Source organism: Podarcis muralis, chromosome Z (assembly GCF_964188315.1).
Source record: "Podarcis muralis chromosome Z, rPodMur119.hap1.1, whole genome shotgun sequence".
Classification (NCBI taxonomy): domain Eukaryota; kingdom Metazoa; phylum Chordata; class Lepidosauria; order Squamata; family Lacertidae; genus Podarcis; species Podarcis muralis.
Window position 1 is genome coordinate 17787267 of NC_135673.1, and position 16526 is coordinate 17803792.

General features: G+C 44.6%; 1 protein-coding gene across 6 annotated transcripts in view; it reads left to right on the top strand.

The window, feature by feature from the left end:
- The window catches only part of RXRA (retinoid X receptor alpha), a 118473-nt gene that overhangs the window by 47309 nt on the left and 54638 nt on the right, over positions 1-16526 (top strand). For 4 of the 6 annotated variants that reach the window (XR_003704518.2, XM_028714239.2, XM_028714240.2 and 1 more), the window contains exon 2: positions 1632-1712. The exons of the other annotated variants lie outside the window; for them this stretch is intronic. Coding sequence is in view for 3 of the 4 variants with exons in the window: in XM_028714239.2 (XP_028570072.1) it covers positions 1632-1712 (81 nt within the window). In the remaining variant the exon portion in view is untranslated. The remainder of the gene's footprint in view (positions 1-1631; positions 1713-16526) is intronic. 6 annotated transcript variants of the gene reach the window in all.

Genomic DNA, 16526 nt, shown 5'->3' on the forward strand with positions numbered 1-16526 from the left:
CCCCTAGACAGTCAAAACCGTGGGGGCTTCCCTCACACGTGTGCTCTAGTGGGAAAACATTGACCTAAGAAAGCTTGATTGCAATTTTCTTTCAATATCAACTCAATATTATATTGATCTTTTGCCTTGAAGCCTACTCTACCTATTTGGTAATCCGACACTGATTTTTTTCATGTGGGTGCCACCCCACACACCCCTTCCCTTCCTCCTGGAGAAAGAGCTGCCTCTTCCCAATTCTCTGAGGCCTTCTCTCCCTCCTTCCTCTTGCCCAGCCACTCCCGGCTGGCCTGAAAACTTGGCTGGGGCTGCACGGGTGAGTGGCGGGGTGGGTGGGCATGGCTTCCCCAAGGAAGGAGAGTGGGAGCCATGCGGGCACATGGGGGGACAGATCCCAGACCTGGGACCTCGCCAGTGAGGGGGCAGTGGGGGTGGGCAAGGCCAGGGAAGTGGCTGTGCAGTGGTGACAGCAAGGCAGGTGCACAGCAGCGATGCCTCTCCCTCTCCCAGAGCAAGAAAGGAAATGAAGTAAGTTTCTCGCAGACACTTCTCTCCTTCTCAGTCCCGTGAGCGGAGAAGTCCTTGCAGCTTTCCCTGTGGCTGCAGAACTGGGCAGCTCGCTTCGGACCCATTGACTCTGAAGGAAACTGCCGAGTTTCAGCTGGGTTGGCTGAGTGTGCGCAGGATGGCTTGTCAGCCGCATCCTTCCTTCCAGCTTTGTGTGTGTGGCCCCGTTCCCCCAATCCACACTTGGGGGTGGACCTGGGGGTGGACCTGGGTGCAGATGACGCGGGTGAGAAGCATTTCACAAAGCACCTCAGAGGCTTTTGTCAGCAAGTCAGGTGTCATCTTTGTCTGTTTTAGCCTTGGGTTAGGCTCAGTAGTTGTCCCATTTTCGTATTTGGATTTGTGGGTGGCAAGTGATGAAAATTCCATCTTGTATGGGTATGTGAAAAATAAAACATATTTCCCCCCTCATCACCATCATCGTCCATAGTTAATACTATTTCCACTTTTGCTGTGTGTGTTTTTCCTTCTTTCATACTGGGACAAGTGAATTGTTGCAAGAGCAAGCTACAGTCAAGCAATGTAGCTGAGATAATAGAATCGTAGAATTGTAGCGTTGGAAGGGACCCTGAGGGTCATCTAGTGAACATGCTAGTGAATAGATATTCTGCTGTGGCTACTGTAAGCCAGGTTTAAGGTGCGGTTTGGTTTATATAGCTTTAGTTTCTAACATCTAACTGGACATCAGGGAGACGACTTCACTTTTTTAAAATGGCCTGCTAAAAACATTCTAAAAACAGCAATGCAAGTTTAAATCTGTTTTTAGTCTCCTGTTATTTGGAAATCGTAATTCTTTTTGGTAACTTTTATTGTTTTATCTGTTTTGCAAACTGCTTTGAGGTTGCTGTTTTTACAACTGGCATGCAGAGATAGACTGCCTCTGGGCATAGGGGTACCATTCTCAGCTATCACAATTCCATGGTGCACACAAGAAAGCTTTGGTTATTAAGCCCAGTGTGCTGCTGAGCCTAGGTCAGGGGGAAAGCCAGGATCACACCTATTAACTAGCACCACATGGGGGGGGGGCGTGAAATGCATCTCTTAATCCTCTCCTGTTCTTTTCCTAGCCTCCCCAGCGCCCTCAGATCCATCAGCCATTCTGCAACGCCGCTGGCAAGCCTTGGCTCAGCAAACAGTCCATCAGGAGAGTGAGTTATCCTCACCCTGTGCCCTCCTTGCCATTATGTCTGGAAATATTAACACCACAAATCATGCCGCCACGTGGCTTTTTTTGTACTTAGTGTATAAGCCCTTTCTGACGTTCCCAAGAGAGAGAAAGGCAATCTTCTTCCTTCACAAGAGATCCTGCCCTGTGGCTTAGGGGTGGAGTCAGGCCCAGAGTTAGTCCAAATCAGAGCAGACTGATTGAAAACAAAGGACATGACCAACTTCAATCTGTTGATTCCAGTGGGTCTACTTTGAGCATTTCTTAGCTGGTTGTCAACCTTTAGGCTGCTTGGCTAGCTCTGAGATGCAGAGAGTTCCCCATACAGAAGACAGAGGTGTTTGTTTGGGGTGGGGGATTAAAGGGGGGAGAATCTGACAATTTTGACTTTTCTTCATTTTGCATTTTTCTGTTTTCCATATCATTTTTTTTAAAAAAAATCCTCATGAAAATTCACCAGCGATTTAGTGCAAATGTTTCTTAATAGATCCATGTTTATGTGCCATTTTGCCTTAAATACACCTCATTGCAAACCAATTTCCCCCTAACATAATGTGATTTTTGCATGCTATTTTCCAACAAATATATACATTTTAATGCACCACAGTATGTGGATCTTGCATGTTTCTTGACTGGAGAAATGCATTGCAAAATTCAGAGGCGAGTGTAGTTCTGAAGGAAGGCTGAGCTTGGATTTGCAAATTCTTTCCTAAAGCACCTTTTAAGACTTCTGGAAAGAGAATTGCAGATGAATGAAGCACCAGCAAAAGCCAGTGTGGCAAAAGAAACTGTAGGTGCCTGAGTTTTCCTCCATCCTTCTGAGCTTGAACCTTGAACTTTTTTTGAAAGCAGAATACTCTTAAGCTTTGGTTCCATTTGCTGGGCCTGAAATGAGACAATGGTTTCCGATTTTCACATAGGGATTAATTAATTCAGCCACCCAGAGATGATTCTATTCATCTCCAAATTGGTGGTGTGCTAAATGGGCGCTGGGCTTAGTTTTCATGATTTTAAGCTCTAATTGAATTGTCACAGAGGGTACACTTTTTGCATTTTGTTGCCCTCTAACCACACCTTCCACAAACCCTATGTACCAATAAACTTGGGCTAACCCTCCCGCATCCAGCAAACTGGTTGATGAAAACTATTGCTGTCATAAAGTGAGTCATAAGCTCCTGCAATAACTATTTTGTAGTCCAAACAATAATGCAAATTTCTGTTTCTATAGTTGCTAGCTAGCAGCTGATTGGTGGCCTGGATAACAGATATATTTATTTATTATTTTGACACACACGCTCTCTCTCCCTGTTTTTCTCCCTCTCCCCACCTTTTTTGTGTGTATGTGTTTTAAGCAAGGAGCAATAAAAACTGGAAGGGGGGCTGAGATTCCTGCACTTCAGGGGGACTAGATGACCCTTGGGGTCCCTTCCAAATCTCATAGAGTCTATGATTCTATGAAATTATGGAAAGCTGATGGCAGTCAGTGTAGACAATACTGAGGTAGGTGAACTTGAGTTAGAGGAGTATTGAACCAGAAAATATTTGGAGAATGGAGAATATTTAAGGATTATATAAGATCATATTGTACCAATCACACCATATCAGCAGAACCTGAGTGATACTTGTAAACACAACAAATACCGTTTGTGGAGTAGACGGGAACAATATTAAAGAATATAAAACTGTGCGGGAAAAACAACAACAGTATAAACAGCACAATGAGAATGATTGGAAGACTCATTTTGTTAGAAGTCTTTTTTAAGTGTTTAATTAAGTATTAATTAGGAAGATTAACTTTTTTAAAAATAATTTTTATTAATTTTCCAAACATGTAATAAAAACAAACAATAAAACAAAACAAAACATACAAACAAATAAACATATATAATTTCTTAAACTTATTTTCCTTCACCTTACTTCCCGGACTTCCCCATACCTCCCTTTTTCTGCATCCTTAAATTTACCCTTTCTCAGCAACCCTCTATTTCATTAATTGACTCATTTTCGTTATAATTTCCTTAAACTTATGATTTACAGCTGCAATTCTCTGTTTCTTAACACCGTAACATCTCAGCACTCCTCAATTTTACAACAGTTTTTGAGATATATTTTAAATTTCTTCCAATCTTCTTCCACTGTCTCACTCCCCTGGTCCCGAATTCTGCCGGTCATCTATGCCATTCCCATATAGTCAATCACCTTCGCTTGCCATTCTTCCAGAGTGGGTAGCTGCTGCATCTTCCAATACTTTGCCAGGAGAATTCTTGCCGCTGTAGTAGCATACATGAAAAAAGTTCTGTCCTTCCTTGGCACCAATTGGCCCACCATGCCCAGGAGAAAAGCCTCTGGTTTTTTAGGAAATGTCCATTTAAGGACCTTTTTAATTTCATTATAGATCATTTCCCAGTAGGCTTTAATCCTCGGGCAGGTCCACCAAAGGTGATAGAAGGTACCTTCAGTCTCATTACATTTCCAACATTTATTATTGGGCAGATGATAAATTTTTGCAAGTTTGACTGGGGTCATGTACCACCTATAGATCATTTTCATTATGTTTTCTCTCAAAGCATTACAAGCCGTAAACTTAACACCTGTGTTCCATAACTGTTCCCAATCATCAAACATAATGTCATGACCTATGTCTTGTGCCCATTTGATCATAGCTGATTTTACTGTTTCATCCTGTGTATTCCATTTCAGCAGCAAATTATACATTCTTGACAAGTTCTTAGTATTGGGTTCTAACAATTCTGTTTCTAATTTCGACCTCTCCATCTGAAAACCTATTTTCCTGTCCTGTTTAAATACCTCGTTTATCTGAAGGTAATGCAACCAATCTCGTACTTTAGACTTTAATTTGTCATAACTCTGTAGTTTAACTCTTTCACCATCTTGTTCTAAAATTTCACAATATTTTGGCCATTTGGACTCCATATTAAGTTTTTTTATCTCTTTAGCCTCCATTGGTGATAGCCACCTGGGAGTTTTACTTTCCAGTAGATCCTTATATCCTTATATAAGGAAGATTAATTTTTTATGTACGTAAATTTGCTTTTTCTTCTTTCTTTTTTCTGTATTTTCTTCTTTTCTTCTTTTGTTTTTTCCATTAATTTTCTTTTTCTAGTATGAGATTGTAAATTCTTCGTAAATTCTTTGTATAAGTATGTAATTTAAATTAGTAAAGATTATTAAAAAAAGAAAGAAAAGAAATTGGGAGCGGTGGTGGTCGACCTTGTCGTTCACCTCAGCCAACAAAAAGTTTTGGATCAGCTTTGCATCTGAGTTCTGAGAAGCCAACGGTACTGGTGATCAGGGACATGAAGAAAAGGGGTAACCATGGGAACAAACGATGCACAGGCTGATGTTCTGAGGTAAAACACAATTTCTTCATTTTTTGAAAAGCTATTGCACAGAAGAATTCCTCTTGAATCCTCCTCAGGAAAGGTTGTTGTTGTGTGTGTTTTGTATACTTGCAGAGCAAAGTATGCGTACATACTCCTCTCTAGGGTTCCTGAGGTAATTTAGAAATATTTCAAATAAGTGAAAAATAAAAACCAGCAAATATGGATAAATAGATAGATAGTTAAAGAAAAAATTAAGAAGGCCACAGCCTATTCAACAAAAAGGAGCATGGGAACAAGGTAAATGACCTTATATACTGAAATGTGAAAACTTCTTACTGAAGAAAAGTCCATCTAGCATCTAGCACAGTAATGTTGACAGTGACAGGGGTATATTGCCCTTCCTTACCTGGAGATGTGGCTGGGGATTGAAGCTCCATCCTTCGCATTAAAGACAGCTGTTCTGCCACTAAGCCACTGCCCTTCCCCTAAAAATAAAGTGGGATTCTAGTCCTCATTGCTTTAAGCAAGGGGCTGGATTGAACCTGGAAACTTCCGTACACCAAACAGATGCTCAAATTCTGAGCTAAGGTCTCTCTCCTGCCCCAGATCTCTCTGATCCGATACTCCTTCTCCATTGTCTGTTAGGAAGAGCTTTGCTGTGTTCAGCCATAAACACATTAGCATGAAGCTAATGGATCAGGCCAATGGACTATCTAGGCCAGTCTCCTATGCTCACAGTGGCCACCCAGAAGCCCATTATGGGAAACCCACAAGCAGGATTTAAGCACAACAGCAACTCCCCCCGCCACATGGTTTCCAGCAACTGGTATTCAGAAGCAACCACGGAGGCAATGCATAGCCATCGTGGCTAGTAGCCATTGATACCCCTCTCCCCCATGAATTTGTCCTATCCTCTTTTAAAGCTGTCCAAGATGGCCGCCATTACTGTCTCCTGTGGAAAGGAGTCCCATAGTTTACAATGCAGGAAGAAGGAACTTTTTATCTTGTCTCAAATCATCCGACATTCAGCTTCATATCATGTCCACAAATTCCAGTCTTATGAGGGTGGGGCGTTTTTCTCCATCCACTTTCTCCATGCCATGCATCATTTTATAACCTTTAGCCCTTGCTTTGCAGTAGGAAGGTTATATCCTAAGCAGTTCCTGCCCTCCGCAGTCCCATCGGGCTTTTGCCATCTCTTTCTGGAGGACACAAAAGCCTTGGGACATGCAGGCCTCAGTTGGTTAGGCTCCAGCCCTGCCACAGCCTTGTTGCTGTGGGAACTGCAATGAGGTCGTTTAGCTGAATAATGCACACAGAACTTGTGATTATGGGTGGTGATGAGGTGACCGTAGCAGATCATAACAGCGAAAAAGAGAATGGAGACTTCCTGGGTTGGTTGGTTGGTTTGTTTGTTTTTCTCAGGTAGTTTCACTGTTGTTTTTAAAAGGCAGAACTTGCAGCTTTGCTAGACTTCTGGCAGAATTTTAGAGCTGGAAGGCACCCTGGGGAATCACAGCTAATCACTGTTGCTCAACATTTGCCAGGTTTTCACTTGTGGACAATGTTTAATTAAATATTCTTTATAATTTCCCCATTCTTTTTTATACCTTTGGCTGTCTCCTAATTGTCTCTTGTCAATTTTGCTAATTCGAGATATTCAAGCAATTTCTCCTGCCATTCCTCTTTTGATGGTATCATTTCGCCTTTTCATTTTTTGGCGACCGGTATTCTCGCTGCTGTTGCAGCGTATAAGAATATTATTCTTTTTTCCTTAGGCAGGAAAAAATGGCGGAGAAGGAGATTTTAAATAAACCGTAGGAAGAACTTTCTGATGGCAGGAGCTGTTCAACAGCAGAATGAACAACCTAGGAAGGTGGTGGACTCTCCTTAACTGGAGATTTTTAAGCAGAGGTTGGATGGCCACCTGTCAGGGATGCTTTAGCTGGGATTTCTGCATTGTAAGTGGTTGAGCCAGATGATCCTTGGGTTCCTTTCCAGCTCTACAGTTCTGTGTTTCTTTCTGGTTGGCCACAGTGATAACAGGGTGCTGGACTGAACCCCCATTTGGCCTATTCTACCAGGCATCTTCTTATATTCTTAAGTGATTGCATGTCTATACACTCACGACAAATTTACCTTTGAATCGGTGCTTGATCTACCCACTTTGGGAAGATGGCTGCCTCTTGTACAAAGGACATTCAGGATCCTTCTGCCTTCCATGTGTTCTGCTGGTCTTCCCTGGTTGAACTGGCCTCTGGCTCTCATTTTGCCTGATTTCCAAGCCATTCCCAGCTTCCTCAGCAGCGAACAGAGCTCCACTCCTGCCTTCCCACGGCACTACATCTGGAAAACGTTACTTCCCGGGGCAAAGATGGAGGGCATGTCTCCCTCTTGGTGCCACCTCTATCCTCTAGGAGAGATTAGCACGGTAGTGAAAGGAGGACCCCCCTTTCCCTATATGATATTGTGCAAGGTTGGCAGACGTCCCCATTTCCCGGTGACAGTCCCTGGATTCACAAATCAGTCCCCATACAAAATTCATTGAAGTTGAACAGTGTCCCCGGATTCATTGAAAAAAATTTGGTAACCTTAATTTTGTGTAAAAATGTGTGTTGAGTGGGTGGGGAGCATGGCAGCTCATAACTCACCCATTAAACAGGTGGATTGATGGATTACATTACTTCCCTTGCCCTTCAGCCCCTCGGGAGTTCTAGGGTGATTCAGAAACGCACACACACACCAGTATAAGAGATAGCAGAAGAGCATTGGCATGTTCAGCTGTGAACAAATCCCTTTGGTAATAGCCTTAAAAATACTTTTGTCACAGCCATCAGGCTACTGTAGTGAGTTTGTGTGTGCGAGAGAGAGTAAGAGAGAGAAAGAAAGTGTGTCACAGAATTGTAAAGTTGGAAGGGATACCAAGGGTCTTCTAGCTAAACCCCTTTGCAATGCAGAAGAAAGTGTGTGTGTGTGTGTGTGTGTGTGTGTGAGAGAGAGAGAGAGAGAGAGAGAGAGAGAGAGAAGAATGTGTGTGTGTGAGAAAAGTCTGAGAAAAACTAGCAATTCTGGCTAGTTGATAAAGTGTCCAAGTGGAGGTCTGCGTCTCAGTGGCAGAGCATCTACTTTTCAGGTATCAGGTCCCAGGTTCAATCCCTGATTATATATCCAGGTGGGGCTGGGGGTGTCCCCTTCTTGAAATCCTGGAAAGCCACTGCTGCCAGTCAGTGTTGACAGCACTGAGCTTGATGGACTGACAGTCTGGCTCAGTATGAGGCAGTTTCCTATGTTACTATTAACTCCCACCCTTCAGTCAGAACTCTGAGGATGATAGACTCTGACTTTAATTTTAGGGGAAGGGTGTAAACATAGGTTCATAGGAAGAGCCTGCTGGATCAGGCCAGTGGCCCATCTAGTCCAACATCGTGCTTTCACAGTTGCCACTCAGATGCCCATGATGGGAAGCCCACCAGCAGGACTTGAGCACAAGAGAACTCTCACCTCCTGCAGTTTCCAGCAACTAGGATTCAGAAGTGTGACTGCCTTTGGCTGTGGATTTTAATGGAACACCTAGCATTTTGTTGATTAAATCTACCATTGCCACCTGGAGGCTTCAGGATGAGACAGTGGCTCTGTGTTCAAGCAAATGGACCTAGGAGTTAAATTGTTTTCCTTGATGCGTGAGAGCAGTACACCCTGTCCTGCCAAGGGGAGCAGAGTCCAGCCGTTCTTGTGAGTTTGCTTCCTTCCCTTGACGATCCCAGGAAGTCCAAAGTTCACACACACAGTGGACACCCTTGCAGGATTTCCAACAATCTGTCATTCTCTTCCTTGTCTGGAAGGTGAGAAGGGTGTTGCCACTGATGCAAAGTTTTCAGGTGCTTCCTTCTGAATGTCCTGTGCAGGATTGGGGACTGCCTCTGCTCCAGATAAACAGGATCTTTCCTGTAAATGTTTGGCTTCTTTTTTCTCCCCCCCCCCTAAAGTGCAAATTCCTATTCCTTGTGAAGGAAAATCAAGAATCTTCTGAAGTCACTTTTCTCTCCAAAGAATCATGGGAACTGTAGTCTAAGAATGCTGGGAACTGTAGCTATGTGAGAGCTGAACTATAATTCTCAGGATTCTTTAGTGGAAGCCATGTGCTTTCAAGGTACAGCCGATGTTAACTCTTCTCAAGAAGAGGTTGGCCCACAGTCATTTTGGTGCATGATGGAGAAAAACCCACATTGCACCTCCTACTCGGAAACAGTGCTTTCAATCAGAGTTGCTCCCATATAAGTGTCTTCGGTAGGGATGGAGAAGGTGTTTCTGGCCCGAGGAAACTTTCTGGGGGCCAAAGTGCGGAACTCACTCCCCAAGGAGGCAGTGATGGCCACCAACTTTAAAAGAGGATTGAACAAATTGGTGGAGGAGAAGGCTAACAGTAAGTCAGTAACACTTCTGAATGCCAGTTGCTGGAAACCACAAGAGGGGAGATGGCCTTGTGCTTGTAGGCTTCCCATGTGATTGGCCACTGAGAACAGGACAATGGACTAGATGGGGCCACTTTGTCCTAGTCAACTAGGGCTCGTCCTTTGTTCTCATGTACAACACTTGCAGTATTGAGGCCTAAGTGCCCTTCCCGGACCAGCAACTTGGTGTTGTGCTGCTTGGCTCTTGGGATGCCATGAACAAAATCCGGCTATGCATGTGTGTGTGTGTGTGTGTGTGTGTGTGTGTGAGAGAGAGAGAGAGAGAGATAGAGAGAGAGAGAGGAGGAGGAGGGAGGGCACATTTGACATGAACCCGATACCAAGGGTTGATGCAGGAGGAAGCGATCATGGTATCAGGGAAATAAAACCCATCGAGGGATAATAGGATCCAGCTGGGGAAGGAGTGTCTTTTACCAGTTGTGACAGGTGATGTCTTTTCCCTGACTGGATGTTTGGTTTCATGTGGCTCAACTGAAGACTCCAGCGCTAGTTGGTGGAGGTCCACCATGGTGCTCTGTGGTCTCTTTCCACGGCTGATGACATTGCCTCTGGGATGTCTTTCAAAGCCATGTTAAGTGGAAGATGAAAAGTCCCATTTTAATAGCGATGTAAAGATCTTGACTGGTAAAGCTTCTGGGAATCAAGGAGGGGGAAGAGGTTAGCATCCCCCTATCCACCAGAGAGATCTCCTAGGGCAGAAGTTCCCCAAAACTTGTTACAGGTCTTTGAATGCCAAGATTCAAGATAACCACTGAAGAAATCAGAAGTGTGGTCCTGGAAGTCATCTTCCTAAGAATTTTGTTTCCAGAACTCCTTTTGCTGAGAATCCTCCTTCCAGAATTCCCCTAGAACCTGACTTTTTGTACACGTTTCTTGGCTTCAGAACTGCATCCTAAAACTCGGAAAGGTGTGGATTTCTCTCCCTGCCCCCCCACCTTTGCCCAGGTAGATTCACAGGAGAATGAAGGAGTGTATTAGGATGAATAGATTTGCAGACAGGTGTGCATAAGTTACTACACCGTTAAATACTTCTGAAACCTGCAGGCATATGTACCATTTGTCATTCAGAGTTCAGCTGTGGAGAAGAGGGCATTTTTGTAGGGGGAAAACAGGAAAAAATTGCTGCACTCTGGAAACATGTGATTGAGGTTTGGCATCAGATGCGAGATTTGGATTAAGTGCTGGCCATTGACAGTGACGGCTGAGGGGCTGATGATTCCAACGTTGTAGTGCATTGTTAAACTTCAGAACTCACTCCCACAGGAGGCAGTGGTAGCCACCAAACAATACGGCTTTAAGAGGATAAGAAAGTGAGGGAGGTGGCGGCAGCGGCTATTGATGATACTAGATGATCTGACTCAATATAACACAGCTTCTGATATTAATAATAATATGTTCCTATTTCATAGAATCATAGAATTGTCAAGTTGGAGGGGACCCCGAGGATCATCTAGTCCAACCCCCTGCAATGCAGAAATATGGAGATCGAACCTGCCACCTTAGCATTATCAGCACTACACTCTAACCAACTGAGCTGTTCATGTTCTCCCTAGAATCTTGACCTATGCTTAGGTGAAGCTTCACAGCTCAATGGTAGAGCACCTGCTTTGCATGCAGAAGGTCCTGAGTTCAATCCCCAGCATTTGCAGGTAGGGCTGGGAATGCCCCCTGCTTGAAAACCCAGAGAGCTTCTGCCAGTCAGTGCTGGCAATACTGAGGTAGATGGATCTGATTCATCAGAAGAGCAGCTTCCTACAAGCCTATTCAATTTGTCCTATTCTTCAGAACCACAAGGACTAGAATCTTTATTCTTAGGGGAAGGGTTGTAACTTGAGTATGTTTCTCCCATGCTTGCTGCCATCCAGGGATTGCTGTGGTTTAATATCCAAAGTGTCCATTTGCTCAGAGGGTAGGAAAAGAAAGTTATTGAGACAGAGGAGAAGAGAAAATAAAATTACAGTCTAATCCTGTAGATGACTCAAGGGTTTTTTGTTTTCTTTTTTAATGTGGATGACTCAGTGTCTCCTCAGCTAAAAGAGCTTGGTGTACTATGAAAAATAGACATTCTCTTTGTTTTTCTTTCTCATTAGCTGCACATATCTCTGTATACCAGGGAGTAAGTTGCAAACAATGGATGTTCTTTTAGCCGTCTTGTCACTGTTGCTTGTACAGAACCACTGAAGAAGTTGTTGTTGTTGTTGTTGTTGTTGTTGTTGTTGTTGTTCTTCTTCTTCTTCTTCTTCTTCTTCTTCTTCTTCTTCTTCTTCTTCTTCTTCTTCTTCTTCTTCTTCTGCAATCACTCGTAGCCGAGTAAGATTGTCTTCCATAAACACGGTTTTAACAATGAGTCTGTAAATGACTGTGGAGGGCAATTCTGGATCCACACGTCCTTCCACAGTGGGGACATTGGTTTTCAGGTGGGAGTTGATCACGGTGTGGATTTGCCAAGCGTGCCTTCCTCTTAGCACGTTCTGCTAATTGCATCCTGAATTCGAGTGTCTTCAAAGCCCATGACACCTTTGGTAAAGGCTGTTCTCCAATTGCAGCGCCCGCAGGCAAGTGTTTCCTAATTGTTGGTGTTTATACTATACCACAGAGTCTAAACCACAGGTCTAAACCACAGAGCCTAGGCCTTGCCAATCGGAAGGTTGGCAGTTCGAATCCCCGCAATGGGGTGAGCTCCTGTTCCTCGGTCCCTGCTCCTGCCCACCTTGCAGTTCAGAAGCACGTCAAGTGCAAGTAGATAAATAGGTACCGCTCTGGCGGGAAGGTAAACATTGTTTCCATGCACTGCTCTGGTTCTCCAGAAGCGGCTTAGTCATCCTGGCCACATGACCTGGAAGCTGTCTGCGGACAAACACCAGCTCCCTCAGCCTATAGAGCGAGATGAGCGTGCAACCCCAGAGTCGTCTGCAACTGGACCTAACGGTCAGGGGTACCTTTACCTTTACCTTTATACTACATTTTTAAAAAATTTGCCTTGAGAGAGTCTTGAAACCTCTTTTGTTGGCCACATCACATTTGATGATGGTGATGTCAGCTTCCATGGACTTGGCACCCTCTGGAAAGGAATCTTCCCTTCCAGGTCTCCTTCAGGAGTCCTTAACAAGAGAACTTTATTGTTTCATGTGTTAAAAACCTTTTATAAAATTGATTAAAACCAACCAACCAACCAACCAACCAACCAACCAACCAACCAACCACACACACATAAGATGAGTCTGCTGGGTCAGACCAGCAGCCCATCTAGTGCAGCAGCATCCTCTCACAGTGGAGAACCAGATGCCTCAGAGGGAAACCACAAGTAGGATTTGAACACAAGAGCAGTGCTCGCCCCGCTCCGTGGTTTCCAGCAACTAGTATCCAGAAGTGTTTCTACCTCGAACTGGGAAGGCAAAGTGTAGCCATTGGGGCTAGTAGTCACCTTAGCTCTCTCCTCCATGAATTTGTCCAAATCCTTTCTCAAACCCATCCAAGTTGGTAGCCATCATTGCCTCTTGCGTGAGTTCCATAGTTTAGCTCTGCGTTGCAGAGCAGGGCTCTCCTTACTTTTACCATGCTTTTATTGGGAATGAATTGTGCCCCATCCCTTGAAGCACAGGCATGTGGGGTCGGAAGGGGGGATACTGACATTTAAACCTGCACAGTCAAGTCCCACCCCCCTGCCACTCTTATGCAGCACTGCAGCTCTGACCCAAATTGGGCTTTTGGTGATAGAATGCCCATTGTCTATTTGGTCCATTAGCGACTGTTGGAAGGGGGGGGGGGGACACACACAGGAGGACAAAGGACTTCTGTGTTTTTTTCCTGCACACCAAGATCCTCCGCCGAGGAGACACTGAGTCATTGGCATTAAAAGCCAGACTTCATATGTACGCTGTTGGGGTCTGAACTGCCAGTGGCTGAACAGGGATAAATGGATGGAGATGTCAACCTGGTGTGTGGCAAGAGAGAACATTTATATCCTAGGGATTGTTAGGAAAGGAATTGAAAATGAAACTCCTGCTATCCTTATGTCATTACACACATCTACGGTGTGACCACAGTTAGATTACTGTGCACAGTTACGGTCGGCTTGCCTCAAAAAGGATATTGTAGAGTTGGAACAGCTTCAGAAAAGGGCCACCCATACGTACCAATCTTGGTGTGTATTTTATGGTTGGTGTAAACTGATTAGCAGGTAAATTGCTTTTAAGCCTACGTAGAAGTAAAACACATAAAACAGATACGCTCCTTGGAATACTGTGTCCAATTCTGGGCACCACAATTTAAGAAGGATATTGACAAGCTGGAACTTGTGCAGAGGAGGAGGGCGACCAAGATGATGAAGGGTCTGGAAACCAAGCCTTATGAAGAATGGTTGAAGGAGCTGGGAATGCATGGCATGGAAAAGAAGAGACTGAGAGGAGATACAATAGCCATCTTCAAACATCTAAAGGGTTGTTGCATGGAAGATGGAGCAAGACTGTTTTCCCCTGCTCCGGAGAGTAGGACTCAAATTAATAGCTTCAAGTTATAAGAAAGGAGATTCTGGCTAAACATCAGGAAGATGTTTCTGTCTTTCTGACAGTAAGAGCTGTTTGACAGTGGAATGGACTCCCCTTGGGAGGTTGTGGGCTCTCCTTTATTTGAAGTTTTTAAGCAGAGCTTGGATGGCCACCTGTCAGGGATGTTTTAGTTGAGATTCCTGCACTGAAGGGGGTTGGACTGGATGACCCACAGGGTCCCTTCCAGCTGTACGATTCTGTGATTCTATGTTATCATCTTCAACCCAGGAATTGCAAGTGGGGAGAGTTGCGGTTGCCCTTAAGTCCTGCTTCTGGGCTTTCTATTGAAGCATCTGGTTGGCCACTGTGAAAACTGGATGCTGGACCATGTGATCCAGCAACCAGGCTTTTCTCATGTTCTTGGAAGTACAAGGTGGCTGGAGATTTTGGGTCCCTCGCTTCCTTTCACTTCCTTATTGAACCATGCCCTGGCAATTCACCAGCCATCACTGCTCAGCCGGATTTGGCACAGTAGGTCACAAGAGGTGCCAGCCCGTCCCCCCTCCCTCATGGAATAAGAACAAAAGAACATAATAAGAGCCAAATAGATTAGGCTAATAGCACACCTAGTGCAGCATCCTAGTTCCACAGTGGCCAACCAGATGCAAGCAGGACCTGAGCACGACAGCAGCTGTACCCTCGATAAGTTTGCTAGCACAAGTGAGAAAAGGGGGGGGAGTACTGGAGGGGACAGGTGAGGGAGAAAAGGTGGCGCCCATTGCATTAATAATGGAATCCCTGACATCCAGATTAGATTAGTAAAAGCGAGAGAGCACGGACTATTCTCATCTTTTACCCAGCATGCAACTTTAATGGCAAGATAATGAGGCAGAGTATTTATTTGTAAAAGATCTGGAGATATCACAGCTCAGTGGAGTCTCTGAAGAGTGATAAAGTTGCAAGGCACTCGCCTGCCACCATGACACCAGTCAGCTGAAACCTAAGATCTCCCTTTCACTGTTTATGGGTGGCTTTCTCTGCTCCCCCAAAATATGTAGCCAGTGTTTCACCGCAGCAAACTTTTTGTTCAGCCAAAGACATTCCACGTGAACGGCGGCCTCTTTCATTCTGCATTCTTTCAATGCCAGCGCAGCAAAAACTTGATTTGAGTAGAACGTGAATGGAATACAACATACTCATCACAAATAGGGGTAAATAAATGGAGAGTGTTAGCTTTCTAGCCGGGGGGGGGGGGGTACTTAAAAAAATAAATAAAAAGCCACAGTGCACAAGAGAACTACAAATTCATTTAGCACCGCCTCTTATGAAAGTTCTCCTGCATTGCAGGGTTTGTTTTTTTTTACTAGATGGCCCTTAGGTTCCCTTGCAACTTTACAATTTTATTATTATGATAATTTTGGAAGGTGATGGCCTTTCTTTGGAGATTTTTAAAAGAGAGGTTGGATGTCCATCTGTCAGGGATTCTTTTTCTGTGCTTCTTGCATTGCAGGGGGCTGGACTAGATGACTCTTGGGGTCCCAACCCTACAATTTTATAATTCTACAGCCCACTGAATTCCTGTTGAACAGATAAGGGTTAGCAAATGCTTTGCCCCTTCAGCTGCCAAAAAGATCCTTACCTGCTGGATGCTGCTATTAATACCCCTCCCCACCCCCCACCCCCGTTATTAATTGCAAGCTCTTTTTTTGGAGTGTTGTAGTGTTTTATTCCAGCAATAAGGCTATCCCAAGCAAGTGTCCTCCTCACGTGACATGATTCAGCTTGCCTTGCGGTCTCGCTGGCAGATGAATCTCTATTGGGTGATATTTTTTCCTCTCCAAGCTGGTGATGACGGTGTGACGACCTTGATGAGATAATGCGTTGTTATTTTTGAACCATCAAAAGATTAGCGCTATTGGGCTCTAGCAAGCAGGCTTATCGGGTGGGGTTTATCCCAGCTCAGAGCCTTGGCTCAAAAGGTGTGTTTATGCTCTGGGCACAGGACATTCTAGGAAAATAACGCGAAGGATGAGGTTGTGCCTGATACGTTTTGAGGCAAATGTGATTAGACAGCAGATAAGATGAGCCACTCCAGAGATGGGCCCTTGTCATAGCCTTTTCCTTGACACAGTGGCATTGATGTGGGCTTTCTCAGCACAAAGGCACTCTCCTCTCCTTGGTTCCCATCAGCTGGTAAACAGAAGCATTACTGCCTCCAACCACGGAGGCAGAGCATAGCCATCAGGGCTAATAGCCATTAATTACAGTCATACCTCGGGTTAAATACGCTTCGAGTTGAGCGTGTTCGAGTTGTGCTCCTCGGCAACCCGGAAGTAACAGAGTGCGTTACTTCCTGGTTTTGCCACTTGCGCATGTGCAGGCGCTCAATATGACATCACGCGCATGCGCAGAAGCGGCGAGAAGCGACATGCGCATGTGCGCAGATGTGTCGTTGCTAGTTACGTTTACCTCTAGATGCAAACGGGTCTCCGGA